This window comes from Brachypodium distachyon, chromosome 2 (genome assembly GCF_000005505.3).
Source record: "Brachypodium distachyon strain Bd21 chromosome 2, Brachypodium_distachyon_v3.0, whole genome shotgun sequence".
Taxonomy (NCBI): Eukaryota; Viridiplantae; Streptophyta; class Magnoliopsida; order Poales; family Poaceae; genus Brachypodium; species Brachypodium distachyon.
Genome location: NC_016132.3, coordinates 6,005,095 through 6,028,024, shown reverse-complemented (window position 1 = coordinate 6,028,024; position 22,930 = coordinate 6,005,095). Strand labels below are relative to the sequence as shown.

At 46.0% G+C, this 22,930-nt stretch overlaps 2 protein-coding genes and 1 long non-coding RNA gene across 6 annotated transcripts; 2 read left to right on the top strand and 1 right to left on the bottom strand.

Annotated features, from left to right (window-relative positions):
* Window positions 1-597: 597 nt before the first annotated feature.
* LOC112270942 lies at window positions 598-4,940 on the bottom strand. Of its 3 annotated transcripts, none has more exons than XR_002963626.1 (3): window positions 4,556-4,940; window positions 2,551-4,454; window positions 598-1,218 (listed from the first exon to the last, which is right to left on the bottom strand). It is a non-coding gene; the product is annotated as an uncharacterized LOC112270942 (long non-coding RNA). The 3 variants fall into 3 exon arrangements; XR_002963625.1 differs by having other exon boundaries at window positions 2,551-4,418; XR_002963627.1 differs by having other exon boundaries at window positions 2,551-4,395.
* Window positions 4,941-7,384: 2,444 nt separating this feature from the next.
* On the top strand, window positions 7,385-8,722 carry LOC100834784. The gene has a single exon (XM_003565470.1). It carries the CDS (start codon window positions 7,385-7,387, stop codon window positions 8,720-8,722), a length of 1,338 nt encoding a protein of 445 aa, XP_003565518.1.
* Window positions 8,723-17,201: 8,479 nt separating this feature from the next.
* Window positions 17,202-21,871, top strand: LOC100839594. Of its 2 annotated transcripts, XM_024459686.1 has the most exons (5): window positions 17,202-17,535; window positions 18,262-18,391; window positions 18,510-19,923; window positions 20,202-20,307; window positions 20,941-21,871. In XM_024459686.1, the coding sequence occupies exons 3-5, from the start codon at window positions 18,520-18,522 to the stop codon at window positions 21,555-21,557; spliced, it is 2,127 nt and encodes a 708-aa protein (XP_024315454.1). In that variant the 5' UTR covers window positions 17,202-17,535; window positions 18,262-18,391; window positions 18,510-18,519; the 3' UTR covers window positions 21,558-21,871. The 2 variants fall into 2 exon arrangements, with proteins under 2 accessions (XP_024315454.1, XP_003565932.1); XM_003565884.4 differs by lacking the exon at window positions 18,262-18,391 and having other exon boundaries at window positions 17,203-17,535.
* Window positions 21,872-22,930: the final 1,059 nt, after the last annotated feature.

The following is a 22,930-nucleotide window of genomic DNA, read 5'->3' as shown; positions in this document are numbered from 1 at the left end:
CCTGCACGTATCATGTGCAGAGAATGACGCTTGATGAGGGATCATACGCAGGGTCACGAGTCTACACACAATAAGCATGTGGCATTGGTGGACTCTATTTTATTTGCTATTTGGATCTTCTGCTTGTAATAAGTTAATACTCTGGATTTTACTTGTTGCAAACGATGTAATAAAGATGTGAATTGTGATATTCATCTTGGAACTGTGTGTACTAGCTATTGATCCAGGGACTAGTACAGAATACACAAAGATTCAAACCCCTACGGGTTTGGGTCACCACACGTTTGCTCGTATTCTTGTGGAACTTTATGTGCGGTATGGTGTTTACTCTCTTCGTATCCTCGTAGAGAACTCCATAATTAAGTGTCGCTGATTTAGTACAACTCTACTAAATCAACGACACTTGTGATGAATCGGAGGGAGTAGCTTTTTTCAAAAAACAACGGCAGCAACATTGTTTCTTCTATTCAGATATATAGAAATATTCCACAGATGGTTGAGCGGCATTCAGATCGATCCCGCGTTTCACCACGTACCGATCCCGCGCCAGAAATCCTCACCGCCGCTCGCCTATGTACTCTGTGACTGTCCTCGTCCGACTGTCCGTTGTTTGGTGAGAAAAATAATGAAACTCTCTAAGGCAGAGAGTGTATTTTCTCAAATGCGCCAGGGGAAATAAAAAGGTGCGGGCGTGCCAGTGTACTAATGTACACAAATAAACAAAGATAAAGTAGGGAAACATGTATTTTATTAATCTTATATTGAGAAACGAAATTACAAGTTCCCTGTAAAAATAATGCGCTCAGTGTGGCCTGCTAGCACGGCCAACATGACATGGGCGATTGTGGTCTCCTGGTTCACGAGGCCTCAGAAAGCTCCCGCTTAATTACGTCCGTAGGTCAAGCCTGCAGACCACCTCCGATTAAGCTGCTGCAATGGTGTCGTCTTCAAGTCTTGTCTTCTCCTTGTGCTTGGTGTGGAAGATGGTGGTGATGAAGAGGAAGAGAGGGGTGGTACGACCCCACTCCGTCGAAGCTAAGCCACGACTGTTCGACCATGTAGGTGCCGAACAATGTGCTCCGTTGTCTTGTCGTTGTATGATGAAATGTCCAGCTGACACACGCCTTGTCAGCTAGACAGGTTGATGAAGTGGCCTTCGCCTCGTCGATACCCAGCCTGTAAAATGTCCGCCTCGTCGGACCGGACAGAATGCCTTGCCTTTTGTTGGGAATATGCCCTAGAGGCAATCATGTATGATGTAATTCCCAATGTATTCATAAATATTATTAAGTTGTCCTTGTTTGAACATCTGATATGTATCATTGAATATGTGATTTGATTGTGGAACTATGTATTCATGTTGTTCATACTAAATTGTCCTTAGTCATTGAGGTTGTGCTGGACACATAACCTAGACTAATGTGAAAGTTGGCTGATGACTCGGTTCCACTTGTCATGGGCATGGTGATGTCATTCCAGTTTACACGGACTCGGCTAAAGAGTTTAGCGAGTCGGACTGACCCATATTGAGATGCAACGAGTAGGTCGTCATTTGCATGTCTCAATCAATGTAATCCTTAGACCTGAGGTTATCGCACAATCCGAGTTGTGGATCACCAACTTAGATTCTGTCAAACGTTGTTCCGTAACAGGGCAGTTATAAAGGCAGAGTTCGGGTTGACTAAGAATCAAGCTGTGTGATGTGGATAACCAAGATGGGATTTTGCCCCTCCGACTGGAGAGATATTCTCTGGGCCCTCTCGAGTGATATGATTCGGGAAGCATGGCCATGCGCGACTTGGTTAACTGTTAATCGGGTCGATCGACTAAGAGTTAGTCGGATGAATCGTATATCACAGATCGAGAAGAGAGTTGAACTATTAAAAGGATGACGATTAATCGCCTATAGTTTGACAAGGTATATCGTGAGGCAAAAGGGACTAAGACGTATGTCACATTGGAAGGTACGTCGTCATGACTCGATGGTACTTGGGAGTCGGCACGTTCTGCTAGGAGCCGCTACCGATTGATCGATTGAGAGTCGGACTCCAATCGTGTCCAAGTCGCCATGAGCCTGCGGGGTCACACACTTAAGAGCGGGAGCAAGTATTTGGTCGGATTGGACCCGAACTGGAATTGGGCTGACAATGCGAGTTGGACTCGCAGAGTGGATGGGCCACAAGTGCTGGAGCCCACTTCCACTTGGTATATAAGCAGGGGCATGGGATGCCTAAGGGCAACGGTTTTTCCACTCTCATGCGTTGAGAACCCTAGCCCGATTTAGTTCAACCATCGCACCGGACCTAGCAGTCCGCCGCCGGAGCTCCTCCTCGCACGTGTGGATACCGGCAGAGATGCTTTACGTTCAGCACTTCGACGATTGCGGGATTGGATCGGCTGGATCGGATCGAGGGACTGCACTGCATCAAGGCGCCGCATCGATAATCCGCAACTGCGCGTCTAGTGGTAATCCTCGTGGCCTTCTACCTCGGCTAGATCTTGGGAGTTCGCGTAGGAAAAGTTTTTGTTTATCTCTACGCGCCCCTTCACCTTTGCCTCGTCGGTGCCCAGCAAGAGCATGTGATGTTGGTGATGTACTTCATCGGTACACGGTCATGTTGGTGGAGTGGCTTCGCCTCGCCGGTGTTGGGGAAGATGGTTAGATGCCGGAATGCCATCGACAATGTGGATGAGGGAGCATACTTGATGTTGAAGATGATGATATAGGTGCTGTTGGAGGTGCAAGAGACCTCGCCAGGAGTTGGTGAAGAGTGCGCCAAGGCGGGCGCCTTGTACGTTGGTGTCTCTGCGGAGACCACGTAGAAGGCCGCCACGAGCGGCGGCGTGCTGATGCCAAGTTGGTGAAGAGTGCGCCAAGGCGGGCGCCGTGTATGGCGGTGTCTCCGCGGACACCGTAGAAGGCCGCCACGAGTGGCGGCATACCGATGCCAAGTTGGTGAACAGTGTGCCAAGGCGGGCGTCTTGTATGACGGTGTATCAGCGGACACCACGTAGAAGGCCACCACGAGCTGTGGCGTATCAATGATAATAAGCTGTGAAGGATGCGCCAAGGCTGGCGCCTTGTATGGTGGTGTCTCGGCAGACACCGCGTAGAAGGCCGCCACGAGCGGCGGTGTCTTAGCATGGAGACAACCTGCGAATAGTGCGCCAAGATGGACATGACACGATGCTAACCTGTGAGGGATGCACCAATGCGGGCGCCGTCGGCGGCGGTGTTCGGCGACACCACGTAGAAGGCCGCCACGAGCGGCGGTGTCTTAGCATGGAGACAACCTATGAAAAGTGCGCCAAGATGGGCACCATGTATGGTGGTGTCTCAGCAGACATCACGTAGAAGGCCGCCATGAGCGGTGGTGTCTAGCCGCCATGAAGGACGTGCCATGTGTTGTGGTGTCTCGACGGGCACCACGTAGAAGGCCGCCACGAGCGGCAACGCTTGACGGTCGGAATGTAGACATCACCAAACCACTGTGCCGCCACCGGCGGCGTCGTTCAGGTTGATGTCAGCTAGCTTGTAGATGAAGACGACGCCCCGTTCAGCATGGTAGCGCTTCGCCCGGGGCGAGCACTGTGTAGACGTCGCCCACTCCGCACCGTCGCACACGATGGCGCTTAGGCGGACGTTGATGAGCTATTGATGAAGACGGCGCCCCGCATCGGGCGGGCGCCAAAGTGTGATTGCTAAGCTCTGGAGACAATGGCATGCCTCCTGCATGCACCTCCATGGCACCTGGCGCCATATATGGCGGTGTCTCAGTGGACACCATATGGGCATGGCTACCATGCCTTGATGATGGCACTTGTTGATGAAGAACACCCTACCTAGGCGTGTAGTATGTACACATCGTCCACGACTGTACCACCGCCGTGAACGGACGTGTGCTAGTTATGATGAACACGACATCCCGCACCGAGCGGGCGCTAGAAACAAGACGCACGGCCCGTGACAGCAGTCACGATGGTCGCAAAATCATGCCGCTAAGCTCCAGAGACAACGGCATGCCTCCCGCCTGCGTTATCTCCATGGCACCTGAAAAAGAGAGAAAGGTAGAAGAATCTTTACGTACCATGATGAAAGAAAAACGTATCTCCCTGTACGGAGCCCTCCTTGGACGAGCGCATGTCGTCGTGGCCGGCCGCGGTCAAGACGGCCGCATAGCCTTGATGTCTACGGACCTGTTTGCCTTGGGCGCCTCATGGACCTGTTCGCCTTTGATTGTGCGCCGTCGCCTTGGGCGCGTGAGGGCTGCCCTGCGTCTGGACTCCTCGATCATAGCTCCCTGTTGGACGTGTTCTCGTTGTGGTGTGCGCCGTCGTCTTGGGCGCGTGGGTCGCGCTGCCCTTGCATCAGGCCGGTCTGCCTCCAGCTTCCCCCTGTGAACGATAGCTCCCGTGGCCTTTTAGAGCATCACCGACGCAGGTGTAAGGCAGTGCTTAAGAAAAAAACCAGGTTTATTTCGGTTTATTTTGCCACGTCAGCTGGACAGAGTGCTTGCAGGAGGCTTGAGGTGCTAACTTTTGCTTCGACTCTTACCCGGTGCCTCCGAAAAAAACTGCCATCGAGCGCTCCACACGGTGCTCTGTCTCTGGCTTCGCTGCTCGCTCCCTGCGGCCCGACGACCTACTTTCTTCTTTCCTCTCCTTATCCATGGGGACCGAGACCACGACTCCACAAGCAGCAACAGCCTTGAGTGGAGCTGCGGCAGTGGCGGCGGCGTGAGAGCAGCAGGCGCGGAGGGGAACGGCGGCGGCGGCACAGCGGCAGGCGCGGAGGGGAGCCGTGGTGGCTAGAGCGGCAGCAGCAGTCGCGGAGGAGACCGGCGGCGGCGGCGCGAGCGGCAGCAGCAGGCGCGTAGGAGCCTGGCGGTGGTGGCGGCGCGACCTGCAGCAGTAGCAGGCGTGGCGCGAGCAGCAGAGCGGCGGTGAGGCGGACCACCGCGTCGAGCTCGCCGCCTGGCTCCTGTAGGAGCGCCGCAAGGATGAGTTCGACTCATTGCCGCCGCTGCTCGCTCCTCGCTACCTGCCGCCCGCTCGCGCTCGCAGCCTAGCCCGCCGCTGTGGCACCGCCCGGCCGCCCTCTCGCTAGCGCCGCCGCTGCGCGCTCCCGCCACGCGCGTCCACTATGGGGAGGCGAACCGCGGCGTCATGCTCACCGCCTGACTCTGTCGATGGAGCTTGCCCACTGCTATGTCACGTGTGTCTCTGTCGATAGAGCAAGGGATGGGAAAGTCTCGGATGGAAAACAACAGAGAAAGGGATAAAGAAAGAGAAAGCCTGCAACATACATGTCCATAGGAAAAGTGATAAATAAAAAGAAAGCCTGTAACATGCATGTCCACAGTGCCATCCCTTTGACTCTAAATTAATGGTTGGCCCTGGCTGTTGGCATGTGGACTGTTTAGGATGTTCAGCGTTGACTGATTGCAAGGCCAGAGACCATTTCTATTACTCCAATAGATCACGGGCAGCCTTAGATCACGGAGAGCCCATACAGATGACTTCTGACTCAAAGTCCTATACCTCTATATATACACTTCTGTCTTTGAGCATCCCTAGCATAGCACAACTCCAACAAGAAAATGAACTCAGATTTTGGCTTTGTGGATCTGTTGAGCTCTGGTTCGGCTGAGTATGGAGCTGGGTGTGAAAGCTTTGACAATGCTTCAAACACAGTTCCAAGCGGACGAGGAAGAGGAGCAGGAGGCGGAGGCGGCGGCGGCGGAGATGACCAAGACAATGACGACGCGGAAAGAGGGCAACGCCGCTTACCATGGACAGAAGCAGACAATCTACGACTGGTAAGAACTTGCTCCTTGCATCATTGTTATCTATGTAAAGTCAAACATTTTCATCATCCGATCACGTTAATGGAAAAATCTACCAACTTGTACAACTCCAAATTAGTTTTATAAATTCCTCATTATATATGTTTTCAATATTGTAAATCTTAGTAGAATTTTGTAATGAACGTCGTCAAACTTGAAAAGTTTGATTTATAACAAAGTTAGGACTTGTTATATTTAGTAACATAAGAAGTAGTATTAATAATCTTAACATCATGTATTAAACATGCAGATCAGCGCATGGTTACATAACTCCGTCGATCCTATTGATGGGAACGGAAAAAAAAGGAGAATTTTACTGAAAAGAAGTCACGAAAGAGTATAACGAAAACAGTCCAGTTGATCGCAGGAGGAAGCCCATCCATTGCAAAGATCACTAGGGTAAGAGAACCGGCAAATTGTGGCTTTCAATGGCATCTGGTGCAGATTGAAAGATACTTATGCGAGCGGCCAATCAGACGACCAGCTTATGTACAAAGCATATGATATGTACAAGGCAGAAATAAAAAAAACATTTACTCTAGTGAACTTATGGAGGGAGGTTCATAACCAACCAAAGTGGAATATGATGTATGTCGATAATACTGCCTCTCTAAATGTTGATCCCATCAATGTGGACCCCGAAGAAGGAGAAACTCGTCCGGAAGGATCAAAGGCCGCAAAAGCAAGAAAGTATGGAAAAGGTAAAGGCACACATGACACTTCTTCAAGTAGTATATCACATGATGATATTCAACTATATTATGAAACACAGACTCTACGAGCATCCACATCAGAAAGAACGTCTGAGGTACAGCTTCAACTATCAAGTGAAAAGCTGGCGACAGCCCAAGCACGAGAGAGAACAACACTTGTCACCGGTGAGAACGCAATTATGGAAAAATACATGGATCTTGTAATGGCCAACACCAATGAGATGTCAGATTTCCAGCGAATGGAGCACGAGAAAGCGCTGCGATTTTTCCGCAGTAAAATAATGGGGCGGAGAATAACCACGACGACATATGAGTGCACCCGTCAATATCTATTTCTATTATTTTTTATTTTGTTTCATAGATTATTTTGTAGTATTTTTTCTTACTGCAAATAAAGTACCATCTACATTTTTTTCATTGATTATTTTGTAGTATTTTTCTTGCTGACTTGAAATAAACTATTCAAATTATGTGTCATATATTATTTGTATTATCAAATAAACGCACAATACAGATGAGCATTGGACGTAATGATTTGTCAATGATGCGCTATCCATCGGATTAATGTCACGTCATTGGGCCTACTGTGTGTGTGAGAGAAAGAGAGAGATAGAGAGAGAACGAGAGAGAGAGAGAGAGAGAGAGTTTCAACGCATGAAGATAAAGTTGTTTTTGGGAACAATCAGATAAAGTTGTTGCTCAACAGCTGAAGCCCACCGATCCTAAAATCACGTGTACTCTCAAACAACCAACCCATGCGCATCTACAAAGTTCATTTTCAAAGCAAAAAGCCCACAGATCGACTGCTTACCAATATCCCAACCTATGTCCACCTCTGATAGATCAAGTGATGAGATCGCCATCGAAAACTTGTTCGAGGATCCTGTTGCACAGGAGATGGAAAACAAGATTGACAATGCCATTGCCGGCGGAGTGGAGGCTCAAATTGAAGCTGCACTTGTTGGAACCAATCGTCGCCGTCGTAACAGTGGTAAGAGGAGATTCATTGATAGAGATAGGGAGGCTGGTCATGAACGCCTTGTTGGAGATTATTTCTCAGATACACCGGTATACATAGATGTCATGTTCCGTCGAAGATACCGAATGAGAAGGCATTTATTTCTCCGCATTGTGCAAGCTCTCGGTGAGTGGTCACCATTTTTCACGCAGAGAAGAGATGCCTTAAATAGAAGAGGGTTCTCACCTTTGCAGAAATGTACAGTAGCCATGCGGATGTTGGCGAATGCATGCTCAGCTGATTCCCTTGATGAATGTTACCGCATAGGAGAAACTACATCGATAGATTGCCTAAGGAAGTTTGTTGAAGGTGTGAGAGCAATATTTGGTCAAGAGTATCTTCGGAAACCTACACCTGCGGACATTCAGCGATTGCTTCAAATGGGAGAGGCTCATGGCTTTCCAGGCATGCTGGGAAGTCTTGATTGCATGCACTGGGACTGGAAGAATTGCCCGGTTGCGTGGAAGGGGCAGTTCACTCGTGGGGATCATGGAGTATCTACTGTCATGCTTGAGGCGGTTGCATCACAAGATACTTGGATTTGGCATTCATTTTTTGGTTTTGCTGGATCAAACAACAACATCAATGTGTTGAACCAATCACCATTGTTCACCACCGTGTTGCAAGGAAGAGCTCCGCCAGTTGAATTCACGGTTAATGGACAACAATACGATATGGGGTACTATTTAGTAGACGGGATATATCCTGAATGGGCTGCATTTGTGAAATCAATCCCTTTACCTCAGAATCATAGGGATAAAATATTTTCAAAGTGTCAAGAATCGGCTAGAAAAGATGTTGAAAGAGCGTTTGGAATTCTACAAGCTCGGTTTGCCATTCTACGACATTCAGCTCGTTTTTGGGAACGCTCAACCCTTGCCGACATCATGTTTGCGTGCATTATATTGCATAACATGATAGTAGAGGATGAAAGGGATACATATGCTGGCAAACATGACTACAATTATGACCAAGGGAGAAAGCCAATACCACCGGTAGCAATCTACCCTGGTCCTATTGATGGTTTCACCAATGTACTGGCCAGAAATGCTTCTATTCGTGACAAAAGGAAGCATGTTCGTCTAAAAGGTGACTTGGTTCAACATATTTGGAATCGTTTTGGAGATGGACAACACAACAATTAGATAGGCCATGCAATAGTTCATTCTTTTAGTTTTACTTTACATTTACTTTCTGGTCCAATAATGCAACTATATATGTCAAACTTTTCAGTAAATTTGTTATTATTTGGAGAATATACTCAAGATCTTTTTTTCATGTCTGTATTTGTTCAGCACACTAGTTACATTCAAGATTCCCCTAAATTCTGGACATGATTCTTATTCAACTACATACAGTAGACATGCATTCAGTAATTTCAAGAAGGACCATATATAGTACTCATGAATTATTGTCAAGTAGAAAAGAGAGAAAGTAGAAAAAATGGTTTGTTTATGGCATGGCATACATCAGACCTGGATTTGAGCCAATGTAATCAATTCTTGGACTATAACATCCCAAAATTTCAAATCTTTTCATATGCATTGCATCCATAAGCATCATGCCACAATTGCACGTTTGAATTCATTTTTGAATCTCAAAAGGCTTTAAAAGATTTTTATTTCAATTTAAACCCTAGGGTTACACCCATTTGAGCTTTGGATCTTCAAACCAATAAGGTTAATTTATAAAAAGGGGGTTTATTGCATATATCAGCTATCCCATAATTTTTGTAATTATTTGGAGTTGAAAAACTATCTTATTTAAATAGTTATATAGCCCTAAAGGCATTTATAGGGCAAATGTATTTTTAGATATTTTATTTTGAGGGGAAATTACTCCCAAAAGTTGTATCTTGATAAAACATGATTTTACAAATTTTCTGGAATTTATTTGGACCAATTTGGAGTTCAAAATCAAAAGATATCAAAGAAATAAGAAAAACAGAAAAAAAAAGGGCTAAAAGAAAAAGAAGAAGAGAGGACCGGACCGGCCCGGCCAAAATGGGCCAAACCGGCCCAGTTCGACTGTGCCTGATCGAGCCAGACCGGCCCTGTCGTCCGCGCGCGCGCCCGCGGTCACTGACAGGTGGGGCCCACCTGTCAGGCTTTGTCTTCGTTTGGAAAGCGCCCGTGAACGCCGCCGCCTTCCTTCTTCGCCGCCGCGTGCCGTCTCCGCCGAGAACTCCGCCTCCCGTGCCTCCCGCGCCTCACCGCCCGCGTCCCTATAAAGCCAGCGCGCCCCTCTCTCTTTCCCCTCTCTTGCTCGCCCGAATCCTCGCGCCCACGCTGCCCAATTCCTCGCCAGAGTTCGTCGCCCGCCGCCGCACGTTTTGCTCGCCGCCGTTGAACCCTAAGGTCAAAACTCCGCCCATTTCTAGCTGTTCGCTTTCCTTCGTCCTTGCGCATCTTTTGACGCGGCCGTTTCTCCTTTTTGCGTGCCGCAGCGTCTCGCCGTCGTCAAGCCGAAGCTCCGGAGCCGTCCGCCGCTCGCCGTCGTCTCCTCGTCGTCCTAGGCGAGCACCCCGACGACCCCGAGGAGCGCTGACTCCGTCACCGAGCTCGCCGTGCCGTGCCACATCGACCCAGCCCCTCCCCGCACCGTCAGCTTCACCGGAGGAACTGCCCGCCCGTGCCCGCGCCGCCGTCTCCGGCGACCGCCGCCGCCGCAGGTGAAACCCTAGCCCGCCCCGACCGTCCGATCGTGATCCCACGGTCCAGATTAGACCCTAGTTTTTAATTTAATCGAACCTGTACGCGCCTATTAGAACATGACATGTGGCAAGGTATAATAAAAATGAAAAATGTACTTTTAATCCCCGGAATAATTAAATGGCACTTTTGCAGAAAAGCCCCTGTAACTTGAAATGGTCATATCTTTTAATCGATTTGGCCAAATTTAATGATCCACACCTTTTTTGGAATCCTTAGGAAATTTAGAATCTTTTGGCACTGTCCATTTTCAAATTTGAATTTTTGAATCACATTCAAATAATACCATTTAAATCATAACTAATTATTTAGAAGTCTTTTTTGAATGAAACCAGTGCCCAAAATTTTATTTTATTATCCTCTGTCCATTAGGACAGAGAAATAAATATTTTTGAATTAAATTTCTTTGCAGATGCAAATAAAACCTTATTTAGGGTTTAAACCCTAGCCTTTGCCTTTTTATTTAAAACCCTAATGCATTTGTTTTAATTACTTATGCTTAGGATCAGTAGATCACCGAAATAAAATAAACCAAGCTCATGTCACATGTTTTACATTGCATCATGGCATACATTTTTACTATTGATTGTACTGTGTGTTTATGTATGCAATGTTTGTGTTTGATTAGTTTTCTCGGAGAGCGAACTGTGTGATTGCGAAGAGTATTTGAATACCAACTACTATCAAGGCAAGTTCACTTTGACCATCATCCTATTATTTTATTATGCACTAGATTTTTTATTAGTTGCATTGTTAGGATTATTATTGTATCTATGCTATGCTATGATTCTCCTAGTAGTATGGGATACCTTTGCCGTGACCTCACCACCAATTGCCATCGTAGTAATAAAATGCTATGCTATGATAATATACGAGGGTGGTATTATTACAATGTGATACTATTGAATTACAATATGGCTGTCCTAGTGTATGGCAAAACAAGTAATTCAATGAACCGTCCTGGGTGGGCTGCTTTAAGGAAGTGGAGATGTATGCGACATCAGGTTCATTTCTATAGGTCCATTTCTATGAGTCGTCTCGCCATTTCTATGGGAGCGTCTGCGTTGCAACTGAGAAATGCCACCCGGGGTAACCAGAGACTGGACTAGTTTCCTGTTTAGTAGCTTTCAGTACAACTACATGGTATTATGGGCTCTGCCAGGATGGATGTAAGAAATATGAACCCGGATCCGAGGTGACATCGGTATGTAGCAGTGTAGGTGCGGGCGCGTCCTCAGGTGGTCTGGGGGATTATGTTCTGAAAATTCCTGTAGTCGATGCCGTTGCTACTCTACCCTGAGGACAGCAAGGGATTAACACGTCGATTTCTTGTGGGTAAAGTGTACCACCTCTCGAGAGTGTCAAACTAAGTACTTAGCCGTGTCTCCGGTTACGGACAATTATGAGCAACTAGATATTGGAGCTGTAAGGAAGGTCTCACTCATTCCAATTTCTAAATAAAATGAATGGATTGAACTGGGTAGAAGCATTGATATTTCTACTCAATGTGCCTAGGTTAATAGGAGCATGGGTGTTTCCACCCCGTGTCCAATAGAATTCAAAACTATTTGTTTAAAAATGATAGGATTGAACTATGATAATTTTATGCAAACAGCCAAACTCCACCTAGCCAAATTATGCATGTACTTGGTAGGTCCTTTATAACTCTGGTGAACTTGCCAATACATTCAAATGTATTGACCACGTACTGGCTGCAATTAACAATGCAGGTGGATTCGACGATGAGTGAGGTTCGTCGTTTTGTCGTGGGTCATATGCTTACATTCCAACATGCTCTCACCTTGGAGTAGTTGAGGCCCTTTTTGTTCTACTCTTTTCCGCTGCAGTTTTGAAACATTGTCTTATGATGATGAAACAGTATTTGTTTTATGCTGGCCCAAGAGGTCATGCGAGGTTGTAAGTACTATTTAAATTCTGGATGCGATGTAATAAGGTACTTTTGACCTTTGTTTATGGATATTTCATCATGAAACTGTGTGTGCTAGTGAGTCGATCCAAGGACTAGCACAGTAAGCACAGAGATCGAAAACTAGTAAGGGAGAGGTCGCTTCATGGACGGTCGTTTCCATATGCTCTGTTTAATACTCCTGAACATGGGGCTTGTAATCTGCAGTTCACCTGCAAATAAGGGTATCCCATACGTTCAGAACAAGAAGTGCTGCTAAGACTGAAAAAAATACTTGTCGGAATGGCTTCCAAAGTATGACTCATTCGGTCTTTACACAGGTTATAGAATCGATTTACTTCTCTTCAATTGTTGGCACTAGCATTGACAGACTATGCGTCTCCAAACACAGACATAATCCTTGTGAAGCCCAGTACAAACACTAAGTATTGATAAACCAAGAGGTGATACATAATTACTAGCATGTACAATACATCACCATTAGCCAAACAAACAATTGTAAAAATTAATCAAAATTGGACAAAGAGATTATGCGTTCCTGTAGATCCATCAACCAAGCCCCAGCCTAAAGCATTCACATCCAGCACTAGAGGCACGGGGGCAACATCATAATTCCTGAGTCCCCTGCACTATCTAATTGGAAGATTGCAGTACCAAATCATGTAGAATTCGTACCGTCAGAAATGCGCATACCCGGCGGGCAGAGGAAACGGCTGGGAGCCAGAGGCGCAGCTAGACGCCTCGGACAAGCTAGAGGCGGAGGCGCAGGCGCGAGCCGCAGCAGTAGCAGGCGCGGCACGAGCGGCAGAGCGATGCGACTTGGCTGTGCGCAGCTTCAATTGAAGAAAGGGATATGGGAGCAGAGGAAAGAGGCAGTCTTGTGACTCTGTTGATGGAGCGTAGACGACCGGCGAGCTCCACGAGCAGCTAGCCGCCGGCGAGCTCCATACCTCGGATGAGCTGGGGGCGGAGACGCAGGCGCGGAGCAATCCGGCCAGATCCATACCTCGGACGACCTGGGGGCGGAGGCGCAGGCGCGCAGCAAGCCGGCGAGCTGCACGCCTCGAAAGAGCTGGAGGCGGAGGCATAGGCGAGCGGCGAGCTCCACGAGCAGCTAGCCGCCGGCGAGCTCCATACCTTGGACGAGCTGGGGGCGGAGACGCAGGCGCGCAGCAATCCGGCGAGCTCCATACCTTGGACGAGCTGGGGGCGGAGGCGCAGCAAGCCGGCGAGAACGAAACCTGGGACGAGATGAGGGCGGAGACGCATCTAGCCGGAGTATTTTAGTGAAGCACTTGTGCATTGGAGATTAGAGATGAGCGAGTGCTAGAGAAATGCAAACGCAAATTAAGCACCTGTCTAAAGAAATGCAAACGCAAATTAAGCACCTGTCTAAGCTTCTCAGCATTGAACTAAGTTTGTTTGAGACAGGTGTCGAATGATATGACAAATCTCTCTCCTTAAGCAACCGTGTACAAGCACTCTGCATTGTTGCATTGTTGATGCTCTTATAGCCACCCGATGTGCTTATCTCTTCGGCCAAACCGCAAAACGCGCACGCTGTTGCTTATCTCTTCCGGAAAAACGCGCTTGTGCGTTTGAAGTCCAAACCAAACGAACTCTACCTGTAGACACCGTATGTAGCTTGCCGCACGCAGCATATCCTGCATGGATCGATTGCTTCACGTGAAAACAAATTAGTTAGGATCTGATTTGTCTCTCACGTATAGACATTGGACATTTATCTTTTTAGCCACCGTGACATGCATGGCCAAAGTATGAACCTGCAGAGATGCTTCATGCTAATCAAGCCACCTATGCAAGGAACTTACTAACCGCAAGCTGATGCATGTATCGTGCATGTGCATGGTGTACATCCGACCCATTGCATGTATACGTGCTGCACCTCTTTTCTTGTGTTGATTTAATTTTGTAACGAATTTTGGTACTACAAATATCGTCAAACATCCGACCCGCTCAGCGGCGGGAATGGTGGCGTGCGAACGCCGTTTCTCTCGGGAATCTGCAGCGGATCATGACGGGCGGCGGCCAAACCAGCAGCGGACCGCGATGACGCAGCAGACGGCGACCGCGTGGCGGCCGGAGCAGCAGCAGACGGCGACGGGCGGCTACCGAATCAGCAGGGGACGGCGACGACGCGTCGCGCAGGCCGAAGCAGCAACGGACGGCGAGGGAACAGGGGAGCAGTCGCGCGAGGGAAGGATCAGCGCGGCGAGCTGAGCATGAAGAACCGTTCCGTTCTCTCTAGTTCCAGGAACCAAACAAAATTCACGACAACCAAACGCTGTGATGGAATCACTCAATTCCATTCCATTCCATTTCATTTCTCGGCGTTCTGAAACCAAACACAACATAAAAGGGATAAAATCAACATCAGTTTTCGTAGGAGCGGCAGCAGCAGCATTCGCTTTTTTTTAAAAAGCAGCAGTGCAGCAGCAGTTGAGATAAGTAAACTGGAGAGAGAGCCGTGGTTCTGGATTTGGATCGTGGACCACCACGCATGCATCCTTCGTGCCTGCCTGCCTGCCTGTTCGATGCGTTAATGCACGGTGATTCCATTGCGCCAGCATGAGATCAGGAGATCAATCTCACGTTCCTGAGTTACCATCTAGAAACGAAGCGGTCCATCCACCACAAAACACACTACTAGTAGCTACAGTACTACTTACAGAAAGCATGCATGCATGTGAATCTGGATGACTGGGACGATGGTCAGAATTGGATATCTTCTGTACAGCTAGCGACAGTATATTGCTTTTTGTGGAAGGAGGCAAAAGCAAAAGAGCTGGCCAGAGAGGTACGAAAGTATAATAATCAGAGATGTAGTCATCGTGCACGCAGGTGGATCAGTGGATGTCTGTTACTGCCTCCGTCCGACGATGAAGACAGTATTAGGCTTTCTTCCGACCAATGTTTTGATCATAAATTATTTTATTAATATGTAATTATATGACATAAATTTATATACATTATATCCGTATTCAAGGATATTTGCTATGGTCATGATTTTTGTCACATTTGTCACATATTCGTGAAGTAATTTGTGGTCAAAAGTTTGGTCAACCGAATTCTAATATGCCGCTCGGTATACAGGAAATTCCCATATATATATACCACGGATGCTCGAAAAAAGAATGGTCCAAAACATGGCGACAATTAATGCTCTGAAGTCTGACCCCGGTAGCTAATAAATGGATCGCATCCTGTCCGTCTCCGTGCGGGACGGAGCCGCCCGATCGTACATATCCGCTGCATGCCGTACAAATTAAAGGTTTGCGCTTGGCATGCACCGGCACGTACAAACAGTACCCCATATCTCAAATACACGCACATCGAGATCTGTCAGGCTGTCACCTGATAATAACACGACGACGCATCCATGTCCATGCTAGAATTATTAAGATCTCGCCGCTCCCAGTACGGCTGCCTCCCTCAGGACCCAAATTAAGCAGTTGATCAGTACGAGCCGTAGTTGCCTGTCACCATTAACCCCACGTACGAGGGTGGACAAGGAGGGTGCCTCCGTGCCCGTGCGGTACACCGCCGGCGCGCATGGACGGGGATTTCTTTTCTCCGGTTTTCGATCATCCAGGGAGAGCCAAGTCAAACAAGCGTAGCTACATTCCGCTCGATCCGCGTCGTTCGAGCAGGAGATGCACATGCATGTGCATTCCTGGTGCGGGCTTTTGACCGGATCTCGACCCGATCGGGTGACGGAAGGGAGTATATATAGTACTGTGCAAGTGTGCTGTTCAAAAACTCAAAATAAACTCAAGATCGGAAAGAAGAGAGCACACGGTGGGCGAGCGCATATGTGTGATTCACGATGATGCGTCCCCGGGCCCCGGCACCGGCGGCTAGCTAACGAGTAATGATTGTGATTTTGTCGCGTCTCTTGTGCTGTCACGGCGAGCTGCCCATGGAATCTCGGTGTTCTCTGTCTTCTATATACAAGGGTATTCCGTATATCATTTAGTACTCAGATCCTCCCGTCTTTCATAGGTGTAATTTGTCCTAAATGCTCAAAATGGTCTCAGAACTTTTCAAATTTAGTATTCAAATTGATGATCTAAGAACACACGGTCGTCGATTTAAATACTACTCCCTTAAATTCATAATAAGTGTTTTGAATTTAGTACGAGATAAGAGAAATAGGAAGAAGAAGAGATGATAGGTGGTCGCCACCGCTCACTAAACTTGAGTATTTTCAAATCTTTCCCAGAGATTTCATTCAAAGAAAAAATATCATATAAAAATTGCCCCAAAGTTTCCATATATAGGTTGTTGTTTGGTTTTTACGGAAAATTCTGTTGAAACTAACCTCTTGGATTTTTTTTCGTGCCTATGCCAACTATGATATAATTTACACCTAGTTCCAACATAAAACTCTGCTTGTGCACTTCTATTCCTTAGTTTTTGTGTTTTTAGTTCGTCTAGGATATAAGAAGTACATGACATTTAATTTCTATTATTTGTAGCCAGATGTTCTTCAGTTTGTTCCAGAGAATTCCTTTAAGTTGAAATATGCCACCTCCTGTTCGTTAGCTTTTGTTTACATTGCCATAAGAAGACCAATTTGGCCTTGTAATGTACTCTAGAATACAAAATACCATATGAGCCCAACTTCTAAGAACTTAGTCAAAAGAAAAGTACTTTTAAGTTTCAAATAATTATATTTTGTTATTTTCGCATAGCTCTAAGATTAGCATATCTTTTACGGAAGTTTACATGGCTAGTTTCTATCCATGTATTACTTATAGGAATTTCTTTTCGAAACATAAAACTACTCCAGTCAGACGATCTAGCTTTTAAAAATCCGGACTAGTTTATGAAATACAGTATAGTGTACAATTCTACCGATGAACGACCAACCTGAAGAAAAAAATTCCTAAAGAATACTCCTATCAAAACTCTGAATCAAGGTATCTTGAGCATCCCTTTTTATTCGTCTGATTCTGACACGGGCCTTTCGCAGCGATGCCATCATCATCAGTTTCCTGGTGACTGGTCAAAGTAAATGAAGCCCACCACTGCGGCTACCTGCCCCCTTCCCCATTCCCCGCCCGTCTCCACATCAAAAGATAAACAAACGAGCTTTCATGGCCACGATGTGTCTCAGGAACCCACATGCTGGTGCAGAAGTAGTAGCAGTGCAGTAGTACAAGTAGTGTGTTGCTTCGTAAAGTACAGATCTCGAACCTCCTTCACGCTGCGCACACCACTTGTAGTTGCGGCAACCTCGCAGGAGGGAACGCAGCCGGGGGAGAAAGAGGAGCCGCAGGCCGCCCAAGAGTTCAAGGTACTACTCCCCTTCGTTCTGGTTTACTCGAGGGTGCCGCCGGGGATGGCAGCCGAAGAACTCGAGGGTTTCTGGCCCTTTTTTGTTTTGTTCGGTAATCCTTCATGGGCATTGGGGTTGTTTGGTTGGGGAGGGTCAGGCCGAGAAGAATGTGAGGGGAGGAGTTGAAGAAATGTTTTGCTTGGACCCCTTTTCGTTCGTAGCTAGTTGGGGTATTTCTGTACAGTTGAGAAAAGTGTGCAGGGGAATTCTCTGTGTTTGGAGTTAGGATGTTAGATTATTTTGAGACCATCTAGGGTTTACGATTTGTCCGATTTTTATAGTTAAGGAGATTAAGGAGATCAATATTCTCTAACTGCCATCCTCTCACCATCTCCATTTGCTTTTCCTTTTCCTTTTTGCCTTTCTGTGGGTACAAAGTAGGGCACTGCTTGTGAATTCTCTGTTTTTGACATAACCCCTGTGAAATTCGAGCACCGATGAATCAAGGAAAGGCCAGGTCGTTGGTCAGTGCACATATACTCCGTGGCCAAATAGAGAAAAGTCGCTCCGTAGCTTTCTTCCGTAACTAATTTTTCAACTGCTTGTCGTTGGCTATTTATTAGTCAGCAGTCGCTATTTCTCGCAAAAAGACATAAACTTGGAAAATATCATAAGTAGTATATCATGTAACGTCCCAATTTTTTAATGTGTTTTTTCATTCTTCTAAGCTGTACTAATTCACAGGTTCCTCTCTGGCTCTCTGTTCCTATCCAGGCTCTTGAATCCAGACAAGACATGTACCCATTTTCTTGAAGGAAATAAGTTTTTAAACTGGCATCTCTTTCACGCATAAATGATAAGGAACCAAGATAATGCAAGTTGTCTTCTTTCTAATTTTTACCAGAAGATCATGCTTGCTCACTTGAATTTTTTTAGTATATATTGTCTGACTATTCCTGTGTGCTCATTCGTCTCTGTTCTGTTTATTTCAGAAAACAGAATATGCATCAAGACAGTTTCAGATCAGTGGTTTGCAGATCCCTTTCGAAGAGTCTTCCCTCCACGAGCAAAGATGGCAGCTATCCTGAAAGAGCTCAGTGTACTGTCCCTTGTGTCGTCACACTGGAACCTACAGTTTGCCGAGCCTGCCAAAGCCGGGATTGGAGCCTGTCACAAAGTAACCGTGAGGAGAGGTCCATCTTGTCACAAAGAGATTATATGATGGCATCCTCACTCTCCAGGCATTTCGCCGAGGACCTCCTAAGAGGCGCCATGGACCTCCAGGAGTCCCTTGTGATGCTCGAGAAGTTCCAATCCGTGTCACGGAGCATGAGGAAACCGAATAAGAAGATACGACCAGAGACCGGTGAGAAATCACCAGGAATCCATGAGTCCCTCTTTGAAGCATCAAACACCAAGAAGGTAGTCCCTGGAAACATCAGCAATAGATTTGATGGGCAACTAAGGAACTGTACTGATGATCTGAAGAGAGTGATCAAGGATAGCCTTTACAGGAAGAACCTCTCCTCAGTGTCCTCCAGTGATGAGCAGGCCTCCTTAAGTCGGTCCTCACGGTACGCACAAAACAGTTCTGCTGTATCCAAGTCTACTAAGCAGAAGGTGGTGCCAAGATCATTATCATGTGCACCTGTGCAAGCTGAAAAGTCCAAATCCCCAAGCTTGGTAGCGAGGCTTATGGGCCTTGATGGACTGCCCTCACACAACAGCAATACTGCCAAGAAAGACGAGACACTGAAGACAGTGAGTTCACCAAGGGCACAGTTTGATATTGAGATGCCTAGATCAAAAACACCACCCTCAGAAAGACTACCAAAACAGCTATTTGGAAACCACTCTGGTCGGAAGGGGAAGGCAGGGCAGGAGATCATGGAGATAAGTCAAGTCAAAAGGCTTTTAAAGACCATGTTGAATTCTGATGAGCACAAAGTCCAGCAGCACAATGTTCGGATGGATTTTTCTTATTTGCGAAAGAACATCCTTCCTTTGCAGGATACCTCAATAATTACCGAGCTCACGCAGAGAGAACAAAGAATTAAACAAGGTCGAACCAAAGTCCCAGAGGACCTGAAGGTTGTGTCTCATATAACTCGAAAGCATCGTATAAAACAGAACACCGAGATCAACAGGAGAAGCATCGATACGCAGAAAGATCATTTTACTAATAGGAAGGGAGAAGGGAGGAAAGATAGGAAGGCTAAAACAGTATTGGCATCTCCTACCAATGCTAAAGTAGTGAAAAAGCCTGATAAGAAATTGATTGCATCAAGCAGCAACCCTTCAACATGCCGTACAATGAAGCCGATCTTACGGAGAACACCTGGTAATTCCAGGGAGAAGACGGTGTCAAGTAGAAAAACCCAGAACTTGACTATTGATGACATTGTGGTAAGCATCCTTCAATATAGCATAGCCTGAAAATGTTTCGTGAAATCTGGTACATTAAACTACTTTGAAGCTGGTAGAAAAAAGGACCATGAAGCAAGAATATTTTGGAATTGAAACCGCTGCTTATATCCTAAGATTCATCAAATAAGTATATATTTTTTTAAATGTAACTTTAGATGTTTCATGTTTCAATCGAATCAAGCATACCTTGAATGAAATGTTTGGTGCAAATCCTTTATTTGATTTATGTCAACGGACCTTGTTTGCTTCTAATGCAGGCATATGAGGTCATCGAAACTGATGGGCCATCCACAGAACATAGTGCAACACCTAGTGACGAAAGCTGCCAGAGCGCTGATTGGGACACAGAACCTTCCATCAACGGTAATAAACACCAAGTATTTTATTCCTTTCAACACATTTTCATCAGTTCTATTTTTGTGTGACTGTTATAAGAAGTCCTTAAAGAGTCACTTCCAATATTCAATTCCAATCTACTGCTGATATGTTAATGAACAGGGCAGCGAGAAAGTTACAGTTTATTTCAGATTCTACTCTATCACAAAATATAGGGTCGTTTTACACTGACATTGTTTCACAAAGTACTACATGGACTGCTGACTGTTATTATACTATTTTGAAAATAAATTTCATATTCCAAATGTTATGTCAACAAATTCATGTATACGATCCATGTACAATTATATGCTCAAGTTTAATGATATTTTACTGCACCATTTCTAGGATGGCATATTCAGTGACTAAAGTAGTGACATGGTTGTGTTATGTGTCACTCCCTCCGTCCCATATTAAGTGACTCAAATTTCCCCAAATATAGATGTATCTATGTATAAAAAGCGTCTAGATACATGTAATAGAAAGTCACTTATTATGGGACGGAGGGAGTACATGATTAAACCTTAAAATTTCTTGCCAAGTGAAGGCGTAATTGCATTTCATACTTCAAATCCTAGATGCTGAACAGGTTCTCACACTCGCAATTCTTTTTCATGGCAGATGCCTGGGAAGATTTTAGCGGATCCAATGAAGCTTCACTAGCTTCCAGCCTGAGCAGCCCACCGATAAACAGAACACCAGCAAAGGAAGTTGAAATAAAGGATGAGATGAGTTTGCTTCTCCTCAGTGACCAATCATTCCTTACCCGAGCAGCCCAACTCCTAGGTATTAGTGCACCTTATCATCTGATTGAGCAATACAAAGGTACCTCCAAGGCTGAAATGAAAAACCGCGAGCTCTGTATTGACATAGCAGCGGAGCAACTGGAACGAAAACTTCATCAGCAGAATAGCCCGCCTTACACCGTATTCAGGGGGAAGAAATGCAGAGCAACACACTTCTCTCTGGAGGCATTGCTAGGTGATATCAGCAATGGGACCCGGATGCTGAAGAGCTACACCGAAGGCTACTGCGATGACAGAGCCAGGAAAGATAGTCTGTCCATGAAGCTGGAGAAGGATCTCGGATGCACTGACCCGTCGACCAACAGCGTGTGGGACTTGGGGTGGCAGGATTGGGTCTGCATGGAAGAAACAGAGTGCTGGGTGGGAGATGCCGGGGAGAGCGTTCTGTCTTTGCTCATTGAGGAGATTGCTCTGGACATGCTGGTGAACTGACTAATTGACCATAGAAAAGATGAAGTAGGGGTGGTTCTTGTACTGTCTTGGAGAATTAGTTTCAGTCTGTACATCATTGGCACGGCTCGTGCTTTCGATTGAGTTCTCTGTTAGACTTTGCCTCATGTGTGTTTTCTAACGGGTGTTTTCCTTTAGTTTGTGCATATATATTTTTAGATAATGTAAGAGAATTCTCCGGGTCTTTGCGCCAGAAGATCCACACAAGTACACAACCAGGTTTGTTCTGTACTGCTGTTGTGTATAGTTGCATAAGGCGTGATAGGCTAAAAGAGCAAGGATGCACAGTTTTATCATTGTATCTTGCAACACTTGTGACCGACAATTGCCCTGCTAATTATTGGCATACAACTGTGATAGAACACGCTTAACCATAGAAAGTTGTTTTTTAGAATCAACAGATGCTTGGGTGGATAGTGGACTAAATGGAGATGGTTACACAACTAGTCTATCAGATGTCAATGCTGTCTTCCAAAGTGGATCATTCTTTTTTGGTAAAATGATGTACCTCGTGGCGGCGCTAGCAGTCAGCACTCTGTTTTCAACATTCCACCACTGTGCACTGTTTATAATATGTTTGGAAAATGGCTAACATGGATGAATAGCTCTGCCAAATCGCTCATCCTGGTTGTGGCTTGTGCAGTTTGCTGCCTTGCTGGGCCTTACGGATTGTTCGACATATATGGGCGGCGTGCCAACAATAAATTATGTAATGCTTGAGCAATCATGTAGCCCTTTTTCAGATTTGTAGCGAAACGATGTTACAGTTCTTTTTAATGATATCAATGAATCTTTTCTTTTCAAAGACTGGGGGTATGTTTGGTTTTAGTCCTAACTTCTTACGACGCCGGTACGATTAGGCAGAGTCAGTTGGTGGGCCATGTAAACCAGATCAGCAGGTTCAGTAGAAAACACATTGTCGTAGTAAAATCGCACAGGTGATTGTCGTACGCACAGCTATTCCGTGTTAAATATTTGGCTAGCTGAAATATTGATGAAGGTTTTGGGTCTGATTGGTTGTTGCTCAAATTTGTTGTGCCAAAAATTGGCAACCTATACTATTTTGGTATTTGGTTGGTTGGTAGCCATGAATCTTGCCAATTACTTCGCATCTTTCTTCACAAATCTTGCCCACCTTTTGACCAATAATGAACCAATAAATCATTCGCCAATTTTTTGGCTAGCCAATAGTTGATAAAACTTGGCTGGACACAAATAGGTACTTCCTCCGTTCCATAAAGATTGGCACGGATTTGAACTAGAGCTAATTTAAATCCGTACCAATCTTTATGTAACGGGGGGAGTAAGAGCCAAACAAACATTTTAATTGCCCATTGGTTGGCCAAAATTGGTAA

Bases quoted from the DNA above. Each gene is read 5' to 3' on its own strand.
- LOC100839594 (XM_024459686.1), top strand. From the start codon at position 18,520: ATGCATCAAGACAGTTTCAGATCAGTGGTTTGCAGATCCCTTTCGAAG. The intron at 19,924-20,201 runs GTAAGCATCCTT...CTTCTAATGCAG, and splicing joins TGACTATTGATGACATTGTG to GCATATGAGGTCATCGAAAC. The intron at 20,308-20,940 runs GTAATAAACACC...TTTTCATGGCAG, and splicing joins CACAGAACCTTCCATCAACG to ATGCCTGGGAAGATTTTAGC.
- LOC100834784 (XM_003565470.1), top strand. From the start codon at position 7,385: ATGTCCACCTCTGATAGATCAAGTGATGAGATCGCCATCGAAAACTTG.